The sequence below is a fragment of the Hyla sarda genome, chromosome 10 (assembly GCF_029499605.1).
Source record: "Hyla sarda isolate aHylSar1 chromosome 10, aHylSar1.hap1, whole genome shotgun sequence".
NCBI classification, from domain to species: Eukaryota; Metazoa; Chordata; class Amphibia; order Anura; family Hylidae; genus Hyla; species Hyla sarda.
This window is the reverse complement of record NC_079198.1, coordinates 21,450,928-21,474,436: the sequence shown is the minus strand read 5'-3', so window position 1 is coordinate 21,474,436 and position 23,509 is coordinate 21,450,928. Positions and strand designations below refer to the sequence as shown.

The 23,509-nt window shown below is 43.8% G+C and overlaps 1 protein-coding gene across 5 annotated transcripts in view; it reads right to left on the bottom strand.

Annotated features, from left to right (window-relative positions):
- Positions 1-4,669: 4,669 nt before the first annotated feature.
- The window catches only part of LOC130294416 (ETS homologous factor-like), a 59,157-nt gene continuing 40,317 nt past the window's right edge, over positions 4,670-23,509 (bottom strand). For 4 of the 5 annotated variants that reach the window (XM_056544154.1, XM_056544153.1, XM_056544155.1 and 1 more), the window contains 4 exons: positions 20,814-20,900; positions 15,593-15,682; positions 15,177-15,369; positions 4,670-6,975 (listed from right to left, as the gene is read on the bottom strand). In XM_056544154.1, coding sequence (XP_056400129.1) covers positions 6,867-6,975; positions 15,177-15,369; positions 15,593-15,682; positions 20,814-20,900 — 479 coding nt within the window. In that variant the 3' untranslated portion in view covers positions 4,670-6,866. The remainder of the gene's footprint in view (positions 6,976-15,176; positions 15,370-15,592; positions 15,683-20,813; positions 20,901-23,509) is intronic. The other variant, XM_056544156.1, reaches the window with a different exon arrangement.

The window sequence follows — 23,509 nt, the reverse complement described above, 5'->3', positions numbered from 1 at the left end:
AACTCCCAGCATGCCCGGACAGCCAAAGGCTGTCCGGGCATGCTGGGAGTTGTAGTTTTGCATCAGCTGGAGGAACCCTGGTTGGGAAACACTGGTATGGGGCATGACTAGCTGATCGGTACCCCCCCACCAATCGTGTTTTACCAGATGGCAGTACACATGTTCTGACGCCATTCGATTCATTCACTGTTAAAGGGGTACTCCGCCCCTAGACATCTTATCCCCTATCCAAAGGATAGGAGATAAGATGTCAGATCGCAGCGGTCCTGCTGCTGGGGACCCCCGGGATCGCCGCTGCGACACCGCGCTATTACTGCACAGAGCGAGTTCGCTCTGTGCGTAATGACGGGCGATACAGGGGCCGGAGCATCGTTACGTCATGGCTCCGCCCCTCATGACATCACAGCCCACCCCCTTAATGCAAGTCTATGGTGGGGGCGTGACGAACGCCCCCCCCATAGACTTGTATTGAGGGGGCGGGCCGTGACGTCACGAGGGGGCAGAGCCGTGACGTAACTATGCTCCGGACCCTGAATTGCCCGTCATTACGTGCAGAGCGAACGGCAGCGGCGACACCTTTAAGAAGTTGTCCTATTGAGAATAAAGGAATAAAGCTCTGTCAGGAAGCTCCGCCCATGCCTCAAGCCTGCCGCTGGAACGGAGGAAGATAGTGGAAGAATAGGACCACGGATTGGGGACATGTATGGTTGTTATCAGTGCCACCCACACTACCTGCCCGTACCAACAGGTTAGTGTGGTGACAAAGAAGACAGTTTTTGCTTTTTTTCTTATTTAAGGTTTTCTTATTTCGGTTTTATTTAGGCATTTATAACAACAATACAAAAACATAAAAAGGAAAATAGCCACAACAGCTGCCCCCACCTAATCAGTGGGCTTAGTGGACCTGGACCGCACATGAAGAAGTAATACACAACTAAACATGAAATAGGCAAAAACAGTCCAGAGTTCAGGAACTAAGGGCACTGACCTCGAGCAAACTAATGGTAGATAACCAATGGGGACCAATCACTCCAAACATGCCACCCAAACACAGACAAACAAATCCCCATGACACACACTCCCCCCAACTCCCAGAATACTTTACTGGACAGTAGGATGCGCACTGTCAAACTTTTTGGGACACTTAAGACTCAAGAACAAGGCTCTATATAAGGGGGGGGGGGAGAGACATACTTATTAACTAAACTAAGCCACTTCGCTAGCGGGGGAGCCACCGTATCCTTCCAAGTCATAGCGACTATTTTGCGGCCACAAAAAGGGAAGAAACCGGATAAGCAGGTGCCTACGGGCACCCGTTTCAACCTCAGCAATAAGCCCTAGTAAGCACACTTCTGCAATAAGAAGAAACAGAAATTCCAAGTGGTCAGAAATGAAGGGGGAGATTTATCAAAACCGGTGCAAAGGATCTGATTGGTTGCTATGGGCAACTTTTCCTCTGGACAGGTTTTGATAAATCTCCAGAACGGGGCTACAGACGGACAGCTCCACACCACGTGCGTGAAAGTACCCACCGCAGATTGACAGCGAAAACAACAGATGAGGAGACCCCTAATACGCTTAAAGAGTACCTGTTACCAAATAAACTTTTCTAAACCAACTCAGGCTATGTTCCCCAACTTACTCCTAACACTCCACCTTCCCTTAAAAAAAATGTGGGCATTTCCTAGCAGGCATTACATCACTGAAGCCTGCTGGGGGGCCATTTCCGCCCCCACATCCTTCATTGAGGCTCTTTGCAGCTGTCAATCAAGCTGCAGGAGACCAAAATCTGAGATTTTGACCATACTGAATGTGTTCTGACCAAGAAGGGAGAACCCTGGTGGCCAGAAGTATACAGCAAAAAAATGGAAGCCAATTACAAAAGTTCTTGATTTTTAATATTTGATTAATTATGCCAAATAATGTTTAATGACAGTGCCCATTTAAGCCTCACAGGAGTACAGTACAGCCGCAGTATGAACAGAGACTGTATCAGTAGATCCCTGGCACTAACTAGTCGGGTCACCTCCTTCCATTGGTCCGAGGTAAGGGGACAGTTTGCCTTTAAAGAGTCTTAGGCAATCTAAACTTAAAGGAGTACTCCGGTGGAAAACTTTTTTTAATCCCTTCCCGCTATAGGACGTATGCATACGTCCAATCATCCAACACGGTCGCGCAATTGGATGTATGCGGCAGTGCAGGAGATCGGTGATGGGACCCGGCTGTCAATCACAGGTCCCGCCGCTGCTGCCGGAGCCGTGATCTCGCCGGTCCCGGCAGCATTAACCCCCTAGATGCCGTGATCAATCCTGATCACGGCATCTATGGTTTTGACAGGGGGAGCGCTGTCCCCGTGTTCTCCAACGGCGGCGCCGCGATACGATCGAAGGGTCACCGTTGGTTGCTATGGCAGCAGGAGGTCAGATCATGACCTCCTGTCTGCCTGCTACAGAAGCCTGTGGGATCCAGCCAGAGGCTGTAGTGTCTGCAGCTGATCGGGTCATACTGTACAAATGTATTGCAGCATAGTATAACCTGTAAAAAGTGTAAAAAATAAAATAAAAAGTTCTTCAATAAAAGTATGAAGTATAAAAAAAATGCCCCTTTCCCAATAAAAGCCCTATATTATCACAAAAAAAGATCAAAAACACAAATCATATACATAATTGGTATTGCCACGTCCGTAATGACGTGTACTGTAAAACAATAATGTAAATTATCCCGCACAGTGAATGGCGTAAAAAAAAGCGCTAAATTCGCCAATTTTGGTACAAATAGCAGAATAAAAAAGATCAAAAGGTAGCATGTAGCACAAAAATTATACCAATAAAAAAATACAGCTCATCCCCCAAATAAAAGCCCTAACTCAATGGCATCAGACGAAAAATAAAAAAGTTATGGCTGTTGGAAAATGAATGGCAGAAAAATAATTTTGCTCAGAAAAGGAAAAAGAACACAGAAAGCGATATAAAATGGGTATCGCCATAATCGTGCTGACCCACAGAATAAATATAACATCACTTTTACCGCACAGTGTCGACTCTAAAAAAATATTTCCAGTTTTTCACAATATTTTGACGTTTTTCACAAAAAATGCTGCATGTGTCAACAAAAATACACCAATTATATACCAAGTACAATATGTCACGAAAAAACATTGTCAGGACCGCTCTTCTCAGAAAAAGCTTTCTGAAGTTATTACCATTTAAAAAAAAGCCTGAGGTTAAAAATGGGTCCGTCCTTAAGGGGTTAAATCAACTGGTGCCAGAAAGTTAAACAGATTTGTAAATCACTTCTATTAAAAAATCTTAATCCTTCCAGGACTTCTTAGCTGCTGAATACTACAGAGGAAATTCTTTTCTTTTTGGAACACAGAGCTCTCTGCTGACATCATGACCACAGTGCTCTCTGCTGACATCTCTGTCCATTTTAGGAACTGTCCAGAGCAGCATATGTTTGCTATGGGGATTTTCTCCTACTCTGGACGACAGTTCTTAAAATGGACAGAGATGTCAGCAGAGAGCACTGTGGTCATGATGTCAGCAGAGAGCTCTGTGTTCCAAAAAGAAAAGAATTTCCTCTGTAGTATTCAGCAGCTAATAAGTACTGGAAGGATTAAGGATTTTTTAATAGAAGTAATTTACAAATCTGTTTAACTTTCTAGCACCAGTTAATAAAAAAAAAAAATTCCACCGCAGTACCCCTTTAACCCCCCCTTTCTCATCAGAGGCATATGCTGCAGTGGTCTCTCCACCATGATTTACACTACAGCCCCGCTTCTTTTCATTAGCTACACTGTATAGGATTCAGATTCGGCGCAGCAGCAAAGAGTTTGATTCTGCCCTGTGTAACAGGGCCAGCTATAAGCTGATGAACAAGAAAACTTTCATTTGTCATCTTTTTGAAAGTGAAAACAATGCGATCAGCAATCGCTCGTTGGCCTAACATATCCTAATACGTTGTGGCCAATAAAAGACTGAAGCAGAGGACCGCAAGAACAACCCAGAGATTGTTTGTTTATGTTGCCCTCCCCATGAGATTGTCAAGCCTTGGCCCAAACAAAGCACAGGCTGGGACAGAGTCCAGCAGGAAGTGGGGGCAGGACTAGCACTCGTCTGTGCTCACTCCTGTCCTATCAGACTCCTGTCTAAAAACAGGAGGGGTTACAGAGCAGCCTGCAGTGATTGGATGAAGAGACTCAGGGAGTAGGTAAATGAGGGCGGGCTCAGTGCTTGCCTCGGTCATACCTTTTCCTGAGAATTGGATGTCAGAATGAGTGAGCAGCAGAACAGAGGGATAAAAAAAAAAGACATGTAAAGCATCTCCATGGTCTAGTACGTAACCTATATAAGCATTATTTTTTTTTTCGGTGATATTACAGGTACGCTTTAATGTAAAAAGAGAATTTGCATAATCTTACAATTCAGTCCCCACCATTATACTGTGTAACCCAAGTGAACAGCAAAATCCCAAATTATAGTACTATCTTCTGTATTTCTTAAATGAACATACTTTATTTATGGCACATGAACATATGTTGGTCCCATTAGAGCAGTGTTTCCTAACCAGGGTGCCTCCAGCTGTTGCAAAACTATAACTCCCAGCATGCCCGGACAGCCGAAAGCTGTCCGGGCATGCTGGGAGTTGTAGTTTTGCAACAGCTGGAGGCACCCTGCTTGGGAAATACTGCATTAGGCAGCAGTCACATCTCGTTTTTGCAATACGGTTCCCGTATCCGGTTTCAGTGAAAAGAACGTATGGAACCGTATTGCAAACCGTATGTATAGACATGTCATTGAAACCCGTATGCCAAACGTAGCATCCGGTTGTGTATGTTTTGCATCATTTACGGTTTTATCTATTTTTCTTCCCGTACACAAAACCGTAGACTACTACGGTTTTATGTCCGGGTGTAAAACCGGATACAACCCGTATAAGTTTTTTTTTTTTTAAATGGTGGTCTATGGGAACCGTACTGAACCATATGTACGTACGGTTCCATCTGGTTTGCACAATACGGTTTTGCAGTTTGCACATGCGCAGTGCACGCCGAAAGTTCTTCCCACAAATAGAACAAGAAGAACTTTAATTAAAGGAGAAACATAAGACCGTATCTGTTTTTTTCAAAAAACGTATTAAACCGTATGCCACCGGACATCCGTTTTTAAACCGTATACGGTTTAAAACCTTACAGAGGTATGTACGGTTGTATACGGTTCGGTCCGGTTTTGAGACATAAGTTTTTTTTTTTGTTTTTTTTTTTTTTTACAAAAAAAACTGATACGGGAACAGTATTGCAAAAACGAGATGTGAATGCAGCCTTAGGGTGGATGCACACCACATTTTCACTATACAGTTCCCGTTCAAGTTAAAAACCGTACGGAACCGTATAGAAAACGTATGCTTTGACTTAACATTGTACACCGTATGTCAAACGCATCATCCGCTTTACTCCGTTTTGCACCTCATACAGTTTTGTCCGTTTTTTTACCCATACCCAAAACCATAGTCTACCACGTTTTTTGGTCCGGGTGAAAAACCGTATTAAACCGTATAATTTTTTTTTTTTTAACATGGGAGTCAATGGTAACCATAGAGAACTGTATGTGCATATGATTCCATCCCGTTTTCACCATACGGATTTTGACTTTGCACAGTTTTTTTTCTTGGAATTTCAATCAAACAAGTGAAACTTTATTCAAAATGGAATGAAAAGTTAAAAACATACACGTTTTTTTTCTTTAAAAAACTGATGCAACCGGACATCATTTTTCAAACCGTATACAGGTTGAAATTTGTACACACATTTTGATACAGTTTTTAGTCCGGTTTTGAGGAATCCGTTTTTCATCAAAAACCTGATACGGGAACTGAATTGCAAAAACGTGGTGTGAATGCACCCTTAGGGTATGTTCAGACTACGGATTATGAACGGAATCTCCGCTTCCATTCCATTCTGGCGGCCGCCACAGCAATACTTCGGCGGTAGGACCGCGCGGCACTGCGCTGTCACCATTGACGGCTATGCAGTGTTCGCGGACTTCCGCGCAAAGAATGAACATGTTCTTTCTTTGCGCGGAACAATTTCAGCGGCGGAATTGTCCGCCGCTGAAATTCCGCAGTGTGAACGGGTCTCGGGGAAACCAATTCACACTGATGTTTATGTTTACAGTGCGTAATTCCGTTGGTGTGAACATACCCTTAAAGAGAGAGCTGGTTGTCTGCATGCATCCCAAAGAGATTACTCTACTGTAGACAGAACAGTCTGGAGATGGGTAAATGCTCCCCGGCCATTATTGTTGGCAACAAAATCTTCATGTCCTGAGATCACAGACCTTATCATGGATGGCGGTAAGGATTGCTTCTCCAGAATATCAATGGCTCTTCGTGCTATATCATTCCTTCTGGTTGTCAGAAGCAGCTGCTGTCTCCGCATTCTTGGCGTCATTCTGGTCCCATAAAACTGGACTTACTTACCAGACCTACAGATCTAAGCTATTATCGGGCCCCAAGCTCAACCACTATTTGTGATACTTCATAATAACATATTATTTCTGAGACGCTAGTGTAGCCATTGTTGAGTTTGTATCTGGCCACGTGGGCCTGTGGATTTGTCCTTAGTTACCCACAGTACATGTTTATAGGCTATTCGTTGCGTTATATGCTGCTCAGAAATGTTCTTTATATGTTTCAGATGTTGTACAATCCCGTGGAATGTCATTGAAATTTTCCCAATTGCAGCATAGCAGCCAGTTATGTAAGGAAACCCTCACTTTATCTGCTGGCATACTCCTTTGGATGACATAGAACTCCATAAAGCACATGACAACCTTTGGTACAATGTCCGTGAAAGTCTTGAGATGGACCTAAGTGAGTTGTTTCGGTGAATCCTCTCCCCATCCGTAAGCTTTCTTCCCGAATTTGTAAGTCAACCTTCCGTCCACACGCTCCAGAATCCCTGACTTGTAGTAGTGTCTGAAACAGAACAGGCATATGAGTAGAAAGAATTAATCACCAAATGGTCTCATAGAAGGTTTTTCTTTTAGAAAGGTCTTATAAACGTTTCTTCTTAAAGGGGTACTCCGACCCTAGAGATCTTATCCCCTATCCAAAGCCGCTGGGGACCCCCACGATCTACCTACTGCACCCGGCATTCGTTTAGAGCGTCAGGTGCAGCACTGGAGACTTGTAACGTCACGGGCACATCCCGCTCGTGACGTCACGGCCATGCCCCCTCAATGCAAGTCTATGGGAGGGGGCGTGACGGATGTCACGCCCCCTCCCATAGACTAGCATTGAGGAGGCAGGGTGTGACGTCACGAACTCCCCGCGCCGGCTCCAGCGTTTGGAACAGTTTGTTCCAAGCGCTGAGCAGCGGAGTACCCCTTTAATATATGCCATGTCTTATGTTAAAGGAGTAGTCCGGCGCGCACTTTTTTCCTTTTATCCCGTCCGGGCTGCAAAATAAAAGAAAACAAACTTTCTCTTACCTGTCAACGAGCCCCCGGAGCTCCGGAACACTCCGGTACAGGTGTTCGGTCCCCGGGCTGTATTCTTCTTACTTCCTGTTAGCCCGGCACATCACACGTAGCTTCAGCCTATCACTGGCCGCAGCGATGTCCCGCCTCGGCCGGTGATAGGCTGAAGCTCCATGTGACGTGCCGGGCTAACAGGAAGTAAGAAGAATACAGCCCGGGGACCGAACACCTGTACCGGAGTGTACCGGAGCTCCGGGGGCTCGTTGGCAGGTAAGAGAAAGTGTGTTTTCTTTTATTTTGCAGCCCGGACGGGATAAGATGAAAAAAGTGCACGCCGGAGTACTCTTTTAATGGTATCAAGTGAAGAATTAGAAAATTCTACCCATCTGATGGAAATTCCATATTTTTGTCCCACCTATGAAACCAGTCAGGTTTTCACATGAGGATTTATTCTGTTACAATGTACAGAATGCTAAGGAGAAACACACGTATCCCCAGGATTATAGATTGACCACAAATCTGTTTACATGTCCTATGGTTTCAGGGTGTGAACCTGTTATTTTTGGCTAAGCACGGCTGATGAACTTATGACCAAGCTTGGCAGGTTGTAAAACACGAGATACTATTGTTATGTTATTGTAATGTGCTATGGACTGTAAGAAATTGTTCTTATCCAGGATCTTCAAAAGGACTTTGAGATAACCTAAAGCCCCTGTAGGACTGTAGCAGTATTTCTCCAGAAACGGATGGACTGCCAATGAAATGGAAAAAACGCACAGGTACCGAAGAATGCTCTCATGGCATTAGCCTCATTCGTATCTAACTATAGTCAGACAGGGCCGCCATCAGGGGGGGTACAACCCATACATCTGTAAGGCGCCCGGAGCTTCAGGTGGGCCCGGCCCTGTCCTTTTTTTTTTTAAGCTTGTCAGTGACTGACTGTCACTCACTGACCGCTGGGGGCCCACCACTGTACACTGCGCTGACTGATTGACTGACTACATACAGTCAGTCAATCAGTCAGAATCCTTTGAAAAGGCGGCGGGACCTACCGGGGGACCCGTTGCACATATGACCGGGCAACCAGTCTTGCCCCGTCACTAAACTGGTACTTACATCTGCCTGTGGAGAATTGCTGGTGTTGGTGTGCGCAGTGAGTGATGTCATCGCAAGCGCCACACCAGGACGCCGACGTCCTGCGCAGCACGTGCGATTATGTCACTTATAGCACGCACCTCTGCCAAGGAAGTCCTTGCAGGCAGATGTAAGTAGCGCAGGCCTTATGAGTGTGAGTGAGTGTGTGTGTGTGTTGGGGGGGGGGGTGTGCTTCCTAATGTGGGGAATTTATGTTACACTACTTAATGTGGGGAATATATGCTACCTAATGTGGGGAATCTATGCTACGCTACCTAATGTGGGGAAACTATGCTACTTAATGTGGGGAAACTATGCTACACTACCTAATGTGGGGAATCTATGCTATGCTACCTAATGTGGGGAATCTATGCTACACTACCTAATGTGGGGAATCTATGCTACACTACCTAATGTGGGGGATTTATGCTACGCTACCTAATGTGGAGAATTTATGCTACACTACCAAATGTGGGGAATTTATGCTACGCCATATACCTATTGTGGGGAATTTATGCTACACTACCTAATGTGGGGAATCTATGCTACACTACCTAATGTGGGGAAGGGGGGCCGCCCAGACTACAAGCTGTATAAGGGGCCCCAAAATTTCTGATGGCAGCCCTGTAGTCAGACCATATGTACCCTTTGGACAGCCTTTTTAGGTAAACATGTAATCTGATGGATCCAACATTTTCAGCGGAAGTCTTGTGACCATGGCTGTCCATTCCTCTGTCTGGCCAATGAAATTGTCAGGTATGATTATTTACTGTATCTCACAGGGATCTTCTTTTTTTTTTCTTTGCCTTTTTTAGGACCTAGCCTTTCTTCTTTTTCCTCCTCGCCTTCTAATAGACATAAAACTCTTTTATTTTTCCATCTAAAGACCAGTATGAGGGCTTGTTTTTTGCATCACCAATTGTACTTTGTAGTGACATCACTTATTTTACCTCCAAAAGTACAGTGAAACAAACAAAAAATTATTTGTAGAGCAAAATTGAAAAAAATTAAATAAAAAAAAGTTTTGCTACTTTTGGGGGCTTCCGTTTCTACCCAGTGCCCCTTTCGGTAAAAATGATTAATACATTTATTTTGTAGGTCCATACGATTAAAATGATACCCAATTTATATAGATTTTATTTTTCTAATACTGACCCCAATAACTTTTTAATTTTTCCGCATATAGGGATGTATGTGGCTCATTTTTTGCGCCGTCATCTGTAGTTTTTAATGGGCATCATATTTATTTTGATGGCACCTTTTGATCTCGTTTAATTAATTTTCTTCTAGTATATGAAGTGACCAAAAATACGCAATTTTGGACTTTTGAATTTTTTTACGCTTGCGCCTTTGACCGTGCAGTTTAATTAACATTATATTTTAATAGTTCGGAAATTTACTTAGGGGGCGATACCACACATGTTTACGTTTTATTTTTTTATTTTAAAAATTAGAAAAGGGGGTTGATTTAAACTTTTAATTAGGGAACGAGTTAATTCCTATTTATTACTTTTTTTGGAAAAACCCTGTTGCCTTATAAATTATTGGGATGTCCATGTAGTGTATGGAAGTTCTGGGACTTCCGAAGTAAGGACTCTCCAGTCTAGCTATTAGATAAAGGTCCTGAACAAGGAAGTCTGGCTATGAACTCGGATTTCCCAAAAATACCCCCTTTAAGGGGGGGGCTGAAATGTTAACAAACTTACATATTTGGCATGTTGGACCATACACCATCATGAGTATCGGTACCAAATGTCAATAGTGGTCCACTGCTTTGGAAAAAAAACTCTTTTTTTAAAGCGTTACTGCTACCCCGCTCCAGCAGCAGGACATCTGTTTAAATTTGCCAGCAACTTCCTATCCCAAGACTTGCTCCAGACTAGAGCGATCAGCATATGGAGAAGCATAGACTTGCATGGGAATTCTGGCAAATACATATCCTGATTCGCGGTAATTTTTGCCTAAATATGGAGCATTGCCAGAGTGTGGTTGAAGTTGCGCCTTATAATCCCGCTGCACACGACTTAAACACTGACAATTTTCTGTACAGAAATTCTGGGGGAATCCTAAGGCTATGTTTCCAGATACCTTTGTTTGGCCTTTTTTTAAGGCTAAAAAACACCAGAAATTCTTTTTCGTTTTTGAGCCTTTTTAAAAAAAAAGATTTTTGGAGTATTTTTTTAAAATTTTTTTTATGATTTCTGAGACTTGTTTGGGCTACAGCAAATGCTATGGTTGAACACAGATTTTTTCAAATAAGAAAAATACATGCCAAAATACAGATGTTGGAATTCGATGGGGGAGTATCTTTTTTGGGTGTTTGTCGATACATGAAATAGCTGTTTCTGAGCCCCCTTATCTCTTAAAAACCATAAAACCATAGTGTGCACATAGCCAGAGATAAGCTCATAATACGAAATGATGTTGTCCAAGTTGGCCAATGCCTTAAAGGGGTACTCTGGTGGAAATTCCCATTAAAGGGGTACTCCGGTGAAAACCTTTTATCTTTTAAATCAACTGGTGGCAGAAAGTTAAACATATTTGTAAATGACTTCTATTAAAAAATCTTAATCCTTCCAGTACTTATTAGCTGCTGAATGCTACAGATGAAATTCCTTTTTTTTTGGAACACTGATGACATCACGAGCACAGTGCTCTCTGCTGACACCTCTGTCCATTTTAGCAACCATGCATAGCAGATGTATGCTAAGGGAAGCATGGTGGCTCAGTGGTTAGCACTGCTGCCTTGCAGTGCTGGGGACTTGGGTTCAAATCCCACTAAGGACAACAATAAATAAAGTGTTATTATTGTTATAATAACTTCAGCAGAGAGAACTGTGGTCGTGATGTCATCAGAGAGCATTCCAAAAAGAAAAGAATTTCCTCTGTAGTATTCTGCAGCTAATAAGTACAGGAAGGATTAAGATTTTTTAATAGAAGTAATTTACAAATATGTTTAACTTTTTGCTACCAGTTGATTTAAAAGAAAAAAGGTTTTCACCGGAGTACCCCTTTAATGACGTGTATAAACAGTGTGACTCAGCCTATGAAATGTTGTTGTGCAATTGGAAAACCAAGAATAGACTATGAATAGTCACAGGCAGATCTATAGTTAGAAACGTGTTGTAATTCACATTAATAATGCGGGTCATGTGCAAAGCTACAACTGCAATTTCAATGGTATAATAATTTCCTCCTATTTAAAGGGGTACTCCGGTACAAAACATATTTTTTTTTTAAATCAACTGGTGTCAGAACTTTAAACAGATTTGTAAATTACTTCTATGAAAAAATCTTAGCCCTTCCAGTACTTATCAGCTGCTGTATTCTACAGAGGAAGTTATTTTCTTTTTGAATTTCTTTTCTGTCTGACCACAGTGCTCTCTGTTGACACCTCTGTCCAGAGTAGGAGCAAATCCCTATAGGAAACCTTTCCTTCTCTGGACAGTTTCTGACATGATCTGAGGTGTCAGCAGAGAGTACTGTGGTCAGATAGAAAAGAAATCCAAAAAGAAAAGAACTTCCTCTGTATTATACAGCAGCTGATAAGTACTGGAAGGATTAAGATTTTTTTGATAGAAGTCATTTATAAATCTCTTTAACTTTCTGGCACCTGTTGAATTAAAATAAATAAATAAATAAATGTTTTGTACAGGAGTACCCCTTTAAATAGGAGGATATTATTATACCATTTAAATTGCAGTTGTAGCACATGACCCGCATTATTAATGTGAATTACAACACGCTTCTAATTATAGATCTGCCTGTGACTATTCATGGTATATTCTTGGCTTTCCAATTGCACAAGAACATTTCGGGCTGAGTCACACTGTTTACACACATCATTAATGGGAATTCACCAGACTAGTCACCTTCGCGAGTCGGCCTCCTGATACAATATATGAGCTGCCCTTCAACTTCACTGGAAAGTTTCCCAGTATTATCAGGGCCGTATCACTTTGCATCACATGAAACCAGATGAGGTCATCGTATCTCTTGTGAAAAGGTCGTTGTTTTTTCCCCCCTAGAGGTGATGAACCTGCCCCGATGTAATGTAAACATTCTTGAAAGGCAACATCATATTCTCCACTATTAGAGACTGTGAAACTGGGTCAACTGTGCACTCACCCAAAGGACTCCGATCAGATACTGACATGGTGACTTGTACCAATACCCCTAAAGTTATACGTTAAACTAGACCCATTTCACATTAAAGGGGTACTCCGGCGGGAAACCTTTTTTTTTTTTAACCAGAAAGTTATAAATATTTGTAAATTACTTCTATTTAAAAATCTTAATCCTTCCAGTACTTATCAGCTGCTGTATACTACAGAGGAAGTCCTTTTTTTTCTTTTTCTTTCTGTCTGACCACAGTGCTCTCTGCTGACACCTCTGTCCATGTCAGGAACTGTCCAGAGCAGGAGAGGTTTGCTATGGGGATTTGTTCCTGCTCTGGACAGTTCCTGACATGGACAGAGGTGTCAGCAGAGAGCACTGTGGTCAGACAGAAAGAAAATTCTAAAAGAAAAGAACTTCCTCTGTAGTATACAGCAGCTGATGAGTACTGGAAGGAGTAAGATTTTTAATAGAAGTAATTTACAAATCTGTTTAACTTTCTGGAGCCAGTTGATAGTAATAGGGAATAATAAAAAATAGTTTTTCACCGGTGCCAGGAGTTTGTGACGTCATGGCCCCACCCCCTCATGATGTCACGTACCGCCCCCTCAATGCAAGTCTATGGGAGGGGGCGTGACACGCCCCCTCCCATAGACTTGCATTGAGGGGGCGGGATGTGATGTAATGAGGGGGCGGTGCTATGACATCAGGAGCTCCTGGCGCCGGCTCCAGCGTTCGGAACAGTTTGTTCCAAATACTGAGCAGAGGAGTACCCCTTTAAAGAGCTAGTGCAGGGAAATAAACGTATCCCCTATCCAGAAGATTGGCTAAGTGGGCTGTCAGTCCTGCTCGTCTTGCACAGTGCTCTGGGAATTGGTAAGTATATCGTTGAGAGTGGGGCCCAGTACAGGAGATCAACGGGGGGGTCTGACTGCTGGATTAAACACTTACCCTCTATCATCTGGTTATATTCCCAGAGTACCCCTTTAACCCCTAAAAAAAAGTGTATGGACTTTGCTGAAGGATGACCACCTGGCTGAAGGCCCCAGGGACCAGGCAAGGCAAGGCATAATCCTAGAGAAGGCCAAGTAAGTACCAAGACAACTAGGCAAGGCAGAAATTAAGGGGTACTCTCGTGGAAAACTTTTTTTTTTTTTTTTTCAAATCAACTGGTGCCAGAAAGTTAAACAGATTTTTAAATTACTTCTATTAAAAAATATTTGTCCTTCCAGTACTTATTAGCAGCTGTATGCTACAGAGGAAATTATTTTCTTTTTTTAATTTCTTTTTTGTCTTGTCCACAGTGCTCTATGCTGACACCTCTGTCCGTGTCAGGAACTGTCCAGAGCAGGAGAAAGTCTCCATTGCAAACATATGCTGCTCTGGACAGTTCCTGACACGGACAGAGGTGTCAGCAGAGAGCACTGTGGACAAGACAAAAACGTTCTGGCACCAGTTTATTTAAAAAAAAAAAAAAAAAAGTTTTCCACCGGAGTACCCCTTTAAGGGTCATGCCAGGTCAGTACTGGGAAAACAATGCAAAGACAGAACCCAGGAGAACCATGTGAGTAGTTTTGTGTGCAACAAGACCTACAGGACCGATTATGGTAACTTCTGCAGATAACCAATGGCGTATTCTAAGGGCAGTCAGCTTTTGGATTTCAACCCCATGACTGCTAAATTAGTCTGCCTTTATATAACCTGAATATGCACTAAGGCTTTCTAGGTAAGACATTGGATAGTTCATTTTATTTGCTTATTTGTGTTACTTAAAGACATTTTGATAAATATGAACTGCAATTTCAACAAAATTTGCATAGATCAATAGTACAAACTAATAAAATATCTTATTAGACAAACATGCTTCTTTCTCCGGTCATCGAGCTTCTTCCCCCCTGCTAAACTGTTACCCACTGCAGGACAAACACAGTTCAGTTTGTGCTATGTTTGTTTTGCAGCTTATTTAGGCATCAAATTCCAAACAATACAAATCTATGGATGGGGAGGGGGGATAAAGGAGATGGGAACACCTGGTACAGAGTCGCAGAGATACAGTAAAGGGGCAACTCTGTAAGGAGGAGATCTCACCCCAGGGGCTTTATACACAATTTAGACTGCTCCTGGTGTGGCTGCTGCTCTTTAGTCTCTGTATAGCAAAATGGAAGTACAGGATCCCCTCTTGTGCACTGTATGGGAGACACCCTAGATATTAGTCTCCACCCACCAGCTCTGGGAGAACTGAAAATTATAGATGAAGCCTGCAGATCAGAAATCTGCTAAAAATACCATATACAGGTTATATAATTGCCAAAAATAGTGCTCTTCCTCATGTACACACAGAGAAGCTGAAACGACAGGTACGCTTTAACAATTTTGGTAAGATGTGGATGAGGTTAGTGCACAATTGGACATTCATTCAGCGCAGATGTGGACTCCTTACTCTCTTACCTCAGAGCTCGGCTTAGCTTCTCGTAATTCATACATTTGTTTTTCTTCTGCTCCCCCCAAAGCTGTGCAAACATGTCAGACTTAACAACACGAAATGTCCCTTCTTTCCGGTTTTCCCAGCGGACGGCATCTTGGTTCTTTTGCGGACTCAGTAGTAGATCACGTACAAACTCCCATAGGTGTACACTTTGGTCTGAAAAAAAGAGAAGAGAATCTTATACGCCATGGAATTGCGTACACAGGGAGGAGTGAGGGTGGGCTGGGGTTTATGTTTAATGTTATTAAAATAGATACATACGGTATAAATGAATCAATCCTGACACAGGGCCCTTGTGACAGGAAAATATTAAAATAATAATCGGCAATCGGATTACTAAAAAATACAATATGATGCATAAGAAGATATGAAGGCAGACCTCTCTTACTTGTTCTGTTTCCTTTCCTCCGATTGTGTTCTTTTGGAGTAACCGGAGATGGTTTCGTTTCCTGGATACTGGTCTCCTCCTCTTTACAATAGAGACAATTAAAAAGTTAGCAAAATTATATAATAAACCTAATTCTTAGCGCAAGAAACAAGATTTATACAATTAGAGTCCTGTTCCCATAGGGGGAGATTTATCAAAACCTGTGCAAAGGAAAAGTTGCCCAGTTGCCCCTAGCAACCAATCAGATCGCTCCTTTCATTTTGTAGAGGTCCTTTTAAAAATGAAAGAAGCGATCTGATTGGTTGCTATGGGCAACTGGACAACTTTTCCTCTGCACAGGTTTTGATAAATTTTCCCCATAGACTTTTGGATAACTTTGGCTAGTCAGCAAATCTAAAATCATTTACATTTGTATTATATCTGCTAGACCTCATTTTGTTTTTTGTTTTTTTACTTTTTATCTGATCTTATTTATCTGTTGTTCAAATGACACATAAGCCCCAAAATGATATAACAGCCAACGCCCAAACTATGATAAGAAACTACGAAAGGAGGCGTATAACAACCAATAAAGATATAAAAAATCTATTTTATTTAACAAAAATGCTGAAAAGGGATACAGACATTTAAAAACATTTAAAAAACTAAAATGACCAATAGCAAAGTGCAGGAGGACCGACTAAAAAGGAGGTTACACGCTTGACAAGATACAGCTAAATAGCTGAGGTAGATAAAGGTCAGGGTATTTCATAAGACATCAAGTAGCATGGAGTAAATGGCAAAAAGTGCAAATGAAATACATATACAGTGATCCCTCAACATACAATAGTTTCAACATACAATGGTCTTTTCTGGACCATTGTAACTTGAAACCAGACTCAACATACAATGCTTTGGAATCTGCGAAACGTGTCAATGGCTGGAAGAACCGACCAATCAGAATGGATATTTCACTGGTAAAACCCCTGTATTACTGAAGCGTATGCACTGACTGGTGTCAGGTAGCGCCCCCTACAGTACAGGGAGGTATTACATGTTCTGTACTCTTTACCTGTACCAGGGTTAGCTGCTCCTTTGGGCATCAGGTGAGGGCGACTCCATTTTCCTTTTTTTAGGACATTGCGTGTTCTGTACAGGACCCTGAAGAAGCTCCTGTCCTCTACATAGACCAGTGTTTCCCAAAGAGGGTGCCTCCAGCTGTTGCAAAACTACAACTCCCAGCATGCCCGGACAGCCTTTGGCTGTCCGGGCATGCTGGGAGTTGTAGTTTTGCAACAGCTGGAGGCACCCTGGTTGGGAAACACTGAAATAGACAGTGATTTACAGCTCCCAGCAGATCTTTCTTACTTTTATATGTAAGGATTTGCTTTATCTATATTAGATATCTACTTATTTTTCTTTAATCCTCACTTTTTCCTATTTTTTGGATGACATTTTGGTGGCTTCAGAACCAATTACCAGGTTTCCATAGAGTTATGGTCTCAACATACGATGGTTTCAACATACAATGGTCGTCCTGGAACCAATTAATATTGTAACTTGAGGGACTACTGTACAGGGGTCAATGGTTGCCATCTAAAGACAGTGAATAATATAATAATAAAGTGCAAAAGTGAAAGAACAGAAATACACTGAATAAACTAAATATAAATGACCACAGTGGGACTAGGTTTGAGCGCCTACCTCCGCCACCCGACGTTTCGCTGAGGAGCTTCTGATCTGTTCTTCGCAAATCTATTACTCCTTTTATGCGTCTGTACTGAGTACTTTTGGTACTCAGTACTTTACTGAGATTTATCAAAGCTTGTGCAGAGTAAAGGTTGCCCATAGCAACCAATCATTTTTCAAAGGCCTTGTTAAAAATGAAAGAAGAAATCTGATTGGTTGCCATGGGCAACTGCACCACTCTTCCTCTACACTGGTTTTGATGAATCTCCCCCTTTTAGTGCACTAAGGCGTACTGCTCAGGGGGGTAGCTATAGAGGTAGTAGTCGCACCAGGGCCCTGGTACCTAATGGGGCCCCAAAGCACATCTTCCCCATAAGAGATCAGTATTATAATTGGCATATGAGACCCTGTTGCAGATTTTGCATTGGGGCCCAGAAGCTACAAGCTACGCCTCTGGTACTACTGATAATGGGTTTTGTGTCTGGTTGGCTCGTGAATATCTTTAAGGGGTACTCTGGGATGTTAAAATTGGGTCCCATACTGCCGGCAGAAAATAAAAATAAAGGGATACATACTTGCCGCCGTTCCCCCAGGGCCTCCGGTAACCCGTTTCAGCCTCCGCTGCGATCCTCTTCCTGGTTGCTGGTGGTCGGAGAGTCATACTGCACTCAGCCAATCACCGTCCGCAGCGAAGTCCCTCCTTGGCCGGCAATAGGCCAGCACTGTGACCAGTTCTCGGGACCGTAAACGTCACACTGCCGCTCAGCCTATCGCCAACCAAGTCGGGACTGCGGCCATTGATTGGCTGAGTGCAGTATGACTCCCTGACCACCGTCAACCAGGAAGAGGATCGAGGTGGAGGCCGTAACTGGTTACCTGAGGTATCGGGGGAGCTGCGGCAGGTATGTATCCCTTAATTTTTTTACCGCCAGCAGTATGGGACACAATTTTAACATCCCGGAGTACTCCTTTAATACCCTCTTCCACATGGCTCAATAAAAGGCTGGGTTCTTATGCCACAGCTGCTGCATATGGTTGAAACTAAACTCACTTGCAATGGCCAACAGGCCCATGATTTTGCCAGTATAATTGCAGTGTTACTGGCAAAATTGTACAGACATTGGCAACACTCTGTGGGCGTGGTTTTGTCAACAATGGTGTGAAAACCTGACCTTAAGGTGCCCATATACCATAGACTAAAGTCAGCTGGACCTACCACCTTTGGCCTCCAGATTCTCTACTGACAGATTACGTCAGTGGAGAGAAGGGTTGGGTGTGTTGCATTTTATATTGTTTATATTGTTCTGGAATAGATAAGCCCCTAACAGAGCTGGCAGGCTGCAGCTTACCCCTCCCCACAAAGAACATATAAATATGTATGGGGAGGATGGGAGAGAGAACTGTAGGTTGAACGAATGTTTGGCTAACAGTTATTGAAAACATATGGCCACCAAGTATTATGTATTCCTTTGTTAATTAGATCATTGGAAGGTTTATATTATGTGGCTTATTCACACTAGAATCTAGAATTAGAAAAAAAGCTCTATAGGCAGCTATAACTATCCTGCTTTCTTATGGTTTCCAGATAGCGTAGGAAATGTACTTTTAAGGGGTATTCCAGTGTTTCGTAATAAATAAAATGCTGCTGAGGCAGGGAATTTTTTTTATATATATATATATATATATATATATATATATATATATACATATATATACACATATACACATACACACACACACACACACACACACACACAAACAAAAAAGCATACAAAAAAGCATACTTACCTAGCCCTAGTCCCCTATAGCTTCCATTTGCCTCTGCCCAGTCCTGTGGCATGAGCACTGATAGCCTTGCCAATGACTGGCTGCAGCAATATCCCATCTCGGCCAGTGATTGGCCGAGCGGGCAGGTCCTGCACTAAGTGCTTGTCTAGAAAGCAGAAAGATAATGGGGGGAATCCAGATGGGGAAGACGAGAGCTATGGTGGACCAGCAGGGGAGCGTGTCTAGGAAAGTGGGCCTTTTTTCTACTCCCCCCACCCCCACCCCAATTTTTTTTTTTTTTAGAAAACACTGGAATACCCTTTTAAGGCATACGTTCACACCAAGCATGTTTGAAAGTTTTCTCTCAGCTACAATTCCTAGAACTATATGTGTCTTAAAGGAGTAGCACAGTGAAATCTAATTAATCCCCTATCCAAAGTTATAGATCGTGGGGGGTCCGACAGCTGGGACCCCCTCGTGATCTTCTGAACGGGCCCCGGCAGTCTGCTGGAAGTGGCTGTTCCAACCCCTGCAGTGAGCCGCGGCCAACACCCCCCCTCTATGCAGGGTTAAAGTCCAGCAGGAACGCACAGGAACGGAGTTCCCGCAATTTTTCCAGAGCAGGAACACTGTTCCCATTAGCAGGAGTCCTGCAGGACTAGCCCTTGAGTTCCCACACTTTTTCCCCAGGACTTGACTCCTGCCTCTATGGGATTCATGGAGGGGGCATGTCGGCCGTCACTATGAGCAGGAGTCAGCACGACCCCTTCCAGCAGACTGCCTGGGACCTGTTTAGGATATCATCAAGGGGGGCATGTGCATGACGTCACAACTCTCACTGAATGCACCCAGCGTTTGGAACAAAATGTTCCGGACGCTGGGGCATTGGAGTACCCCTTTAAGGTCTCTGAATCACTGGTCACCTCCTTGGGCCCTGGCTGAACTGTATAGACTTTACCATCTGTCTACCCTCAGCAAAGCTACCGTTATCCGTAACTTGGCATCAGAGTCTTCCAGTGGTATACCTTCGGGTGGTTTTAGGCTAAACCACGCCCTGGCACCACGAATAAAAGGGGTTAATGTCTGCCCCTAGGGTAACAACATCTACCCTCCCTCATCACACCCTGCTACCACAAAAGCTGTCCCTGTTTCCATTATAGCGGAAGGCCAGTCAGGCCACATTTAAAGGGGTACTACCGTGCTGACAACTTATCCCCTATCTAAAGGACCCCCGCGATATCGCACGCAGCACCACGCTCTCATCAGGCCCCAGAGCGAACATCGCTCCGGGTCTGATGACTGCCGATCACGGGGTCGGAGTATCGTGACCGCCCCCCATGTGACATCACGCTTCGCCCCCTCAATGTAAGTCTATGGCAGGGGGCGAGGCAGCTGATGTTCGCTCTGGGGCCTGATGAGAGCGCGGTACTGCGTGCGAGATCGCAGGGGGTCCCAGCGGCAGGACCCCACGCGATCAGGCAACTTATCCCCTGTCCTTTAGATAGGGCATAAGTTGTCAGCACGGTAGTACCCCTTTAAACAAGCATAATATGGTCACATTTTTACGTCCGTATTATGGCCGCAAATCTCGGCCCGAAAATGAGTCTAATTATCCGATCTGACACCATCCTAGATCGCGTATGTAAATAGACCAGAGATATACCATAACCATCTCTTATCTGAATACCCCTGCCCCTGTGTGTACATAGCTGTTGTTATAAGATCAGCCATTTCAAAACATACATTCATATTATTGTAAAGGAGTCGTTCCACTTACCGCAAACTGAAATCTGAGGGTTTATCTTCTCCTGCAAAACCTGTTGGTCCAAATTCTTTCTGTGTGTTGTCACTGTGGCCAGCAGGTCTGTGAGGCGGGGACACATTAACCACGAACAAAGGTAGACAAGAAGGCATAAACGGTTAGATAGTCGCGGCGGCTGTGGTCGATACTGCACTAGCTGCCATTCATGGGGTTACTGGCAAAGCTTAACCCCTTCCTACCTGGGAATATTTTATACATTCCTTTGTTATTATTTTGGGAAGATCAGGTGATATTGATTATTATTTTTCTCATATTGAGTGACTGTGGGAAGTAGTAGCGGAATGATGGGGAGCTCACTAAATGATGAAAGGGATTAGAGATGAGCGAACGTACAGTAAATTCGATTCGTCACGAACTTCTCGGCTCAGCAGTTGATGACTTTTCCTGCATAAATTAGTTCAGCCTTCAGGTGCTCCGGTGGGCTGGAAAAGGAGGATACAGTCCTAGGAAAGAGTCTCCTAGGACTGTATCCAGCCCACCGGAGCACCTGAAAGCTGAACTAATTTATGCAGGAAAAGTCATCAACTGCCGAGCCGAGAAGTTCGTGACGAATCGAATTTACTGTAAGTTCGCTCATCTCTAAAAGGTATGATTACGGCTGCTTTCTTTTATGGGATACTGGTTGTAAACGCTTAGAAACCTTTGTCGTAGCCATTAGATAAATATAGGGTTTCCAGGTCAAAGTACCTGTAAATTATTGGGGTTTTCCAGGCGTACCAGTTGATGGCCTATGGATGTATGCCCTTTTTCTCAGCACAGCGACATCCATTTAAGTGTGGCTGTGTCTGGTACTGTAGTTTAAAGGGCTACACCGTTGCTAGACATCATATTCCATATCCAAAGGATAGGTGATAAGATGTCTGATTGCGGGGGTCCGACTGCTGGGATCCCCCGTGATCTCCATGCAGACACCCGGCATTGCCCAATTAGATTGCTTCTTTCATTTTTGAAAAAATAAAATAAAAAATTAAAATTAAAGATGCAATTTAATTGGTTGCTATGGGCAACTCAGCAACATTTTATCTGGACAGGTTTTGCTAAATCTCCCCCAATGTTCAGAACACTGGGTTTGGGTGGTCGTGGTCGTGATGGCCACCCAAACCCATAATGTTCAGAACGCCAGGTGTCTGCATGGAGATAGCGGTGGGTCCCAGTGGCTGGACCCCCGGGATCAGACATCTTATCCCCAGTATCCTTTGTATAGGGGATAAGATGTTTAGCAATGGAGTACCCCTTTAATCTTTTCAAGTGAACAAAGCTAAGCTGCTGTACCAGGCACGACACACTTATAAAAGGCGCTTTTCTGGATATACAGTACAATAAAAAGTTGATGGTATTCACAGGACACCCCAGTAATCATACATGGATGGCATCTTTTAAAGGAGATATCCAGTGCTGAAAAACGTATCCCCTATCCTAAGGATAGTGGATAGGTTTCAGATCGCGGGGGGTCCGACTGCTGGGGTCCCCCACGATCTCCTATATGGGGCCCGGCAGCCCGTGGGGAGGGGGTGTGTTGACCACCGCACGAAGCGGCGGCTGACACGCCCCCTCTATACAACTCTATTGCAGAGCCGGAGCGCTGTCTTCGGCAATCTCCGGCTCTGCCATAGCGATGTATTGAGGGGGCATGTCAGCCATCGCTTTGTGTGGTGGTCGACACCTGCTATCTGGCCAACAAGCCAGGGCCCCATACAAGAGATCGCGGGGGGCCCCAGCAGTCAGACCCCCCGCGATCTAAAACTAATCCCCTATCCTTAGCATAGGGGATACGTTTTTCAGCACTGGACTACCCCTTTAAGTAAAGGCCATCAACTGAAAAGCCTGGAAAGGGAGTGATGATGGCGTTGAACAAGGCTAATGCTAGTCGGAGAGCGTCTGAACGCAATGTGTGTTGCATTATCTTATCTAATAACTTACTTCTCTTATAATATATTGATTTCATATGACCTAAATGTCTGATCAGTGGGGGTCCAAGAATGAGGGTGCCGGGCCTCCCATCCCTAGCAGAGCTGGCAGAGCACCTGTGGTCTCCATTATAGCCTATGGTAGAAGGGAAATAACCAGGTAAACGTGTCCTGATGTTTCATTTGTCTTCCATAAACCATAATGGAGACAGACCACATGGTGAACCAAACACCAACATTCTTAGGACCAGAAGAGACTCAAGACCAAAGCCTATTCTTTAAAGGGGTCCTCACCTTTGGACTCTTAGTCATAGAAAGGAGAACACACTGGGGGAGATTTATCAAAACCTGTCCAGAAGAAAAGTTGCCCAGTGGCCCATAGCAACCAATCAGATCGCTTCTTTCATTTTTAACAAGGCCTCTGCAAAATGAAAGAAGAGATCTGATTGGTTGCTATGGGCAACTGGGCAACTTTTCCTTCGCACAGGTTTTGATAAACCTCTCCCAGGATGTTCGAACCTTAAAGGAGTAGTCCGCTGCCCCAGCGTTCGGAAAACATTTTGTTCCGAATGCTTGGAGCAGGCGGCGGGGGTCATGACGTCGCTGCCACGCCCCCCTCGTGACATCACATCACGCCCCCTCAATGCAAGTCTATGGGAGGGGGTGTGGCGGCTGCCACGCCCCCTCCCATAGACTTGTATTGAGGGGGCGTGACAGTGATTTCACGACCCCCGCTGCCCACTC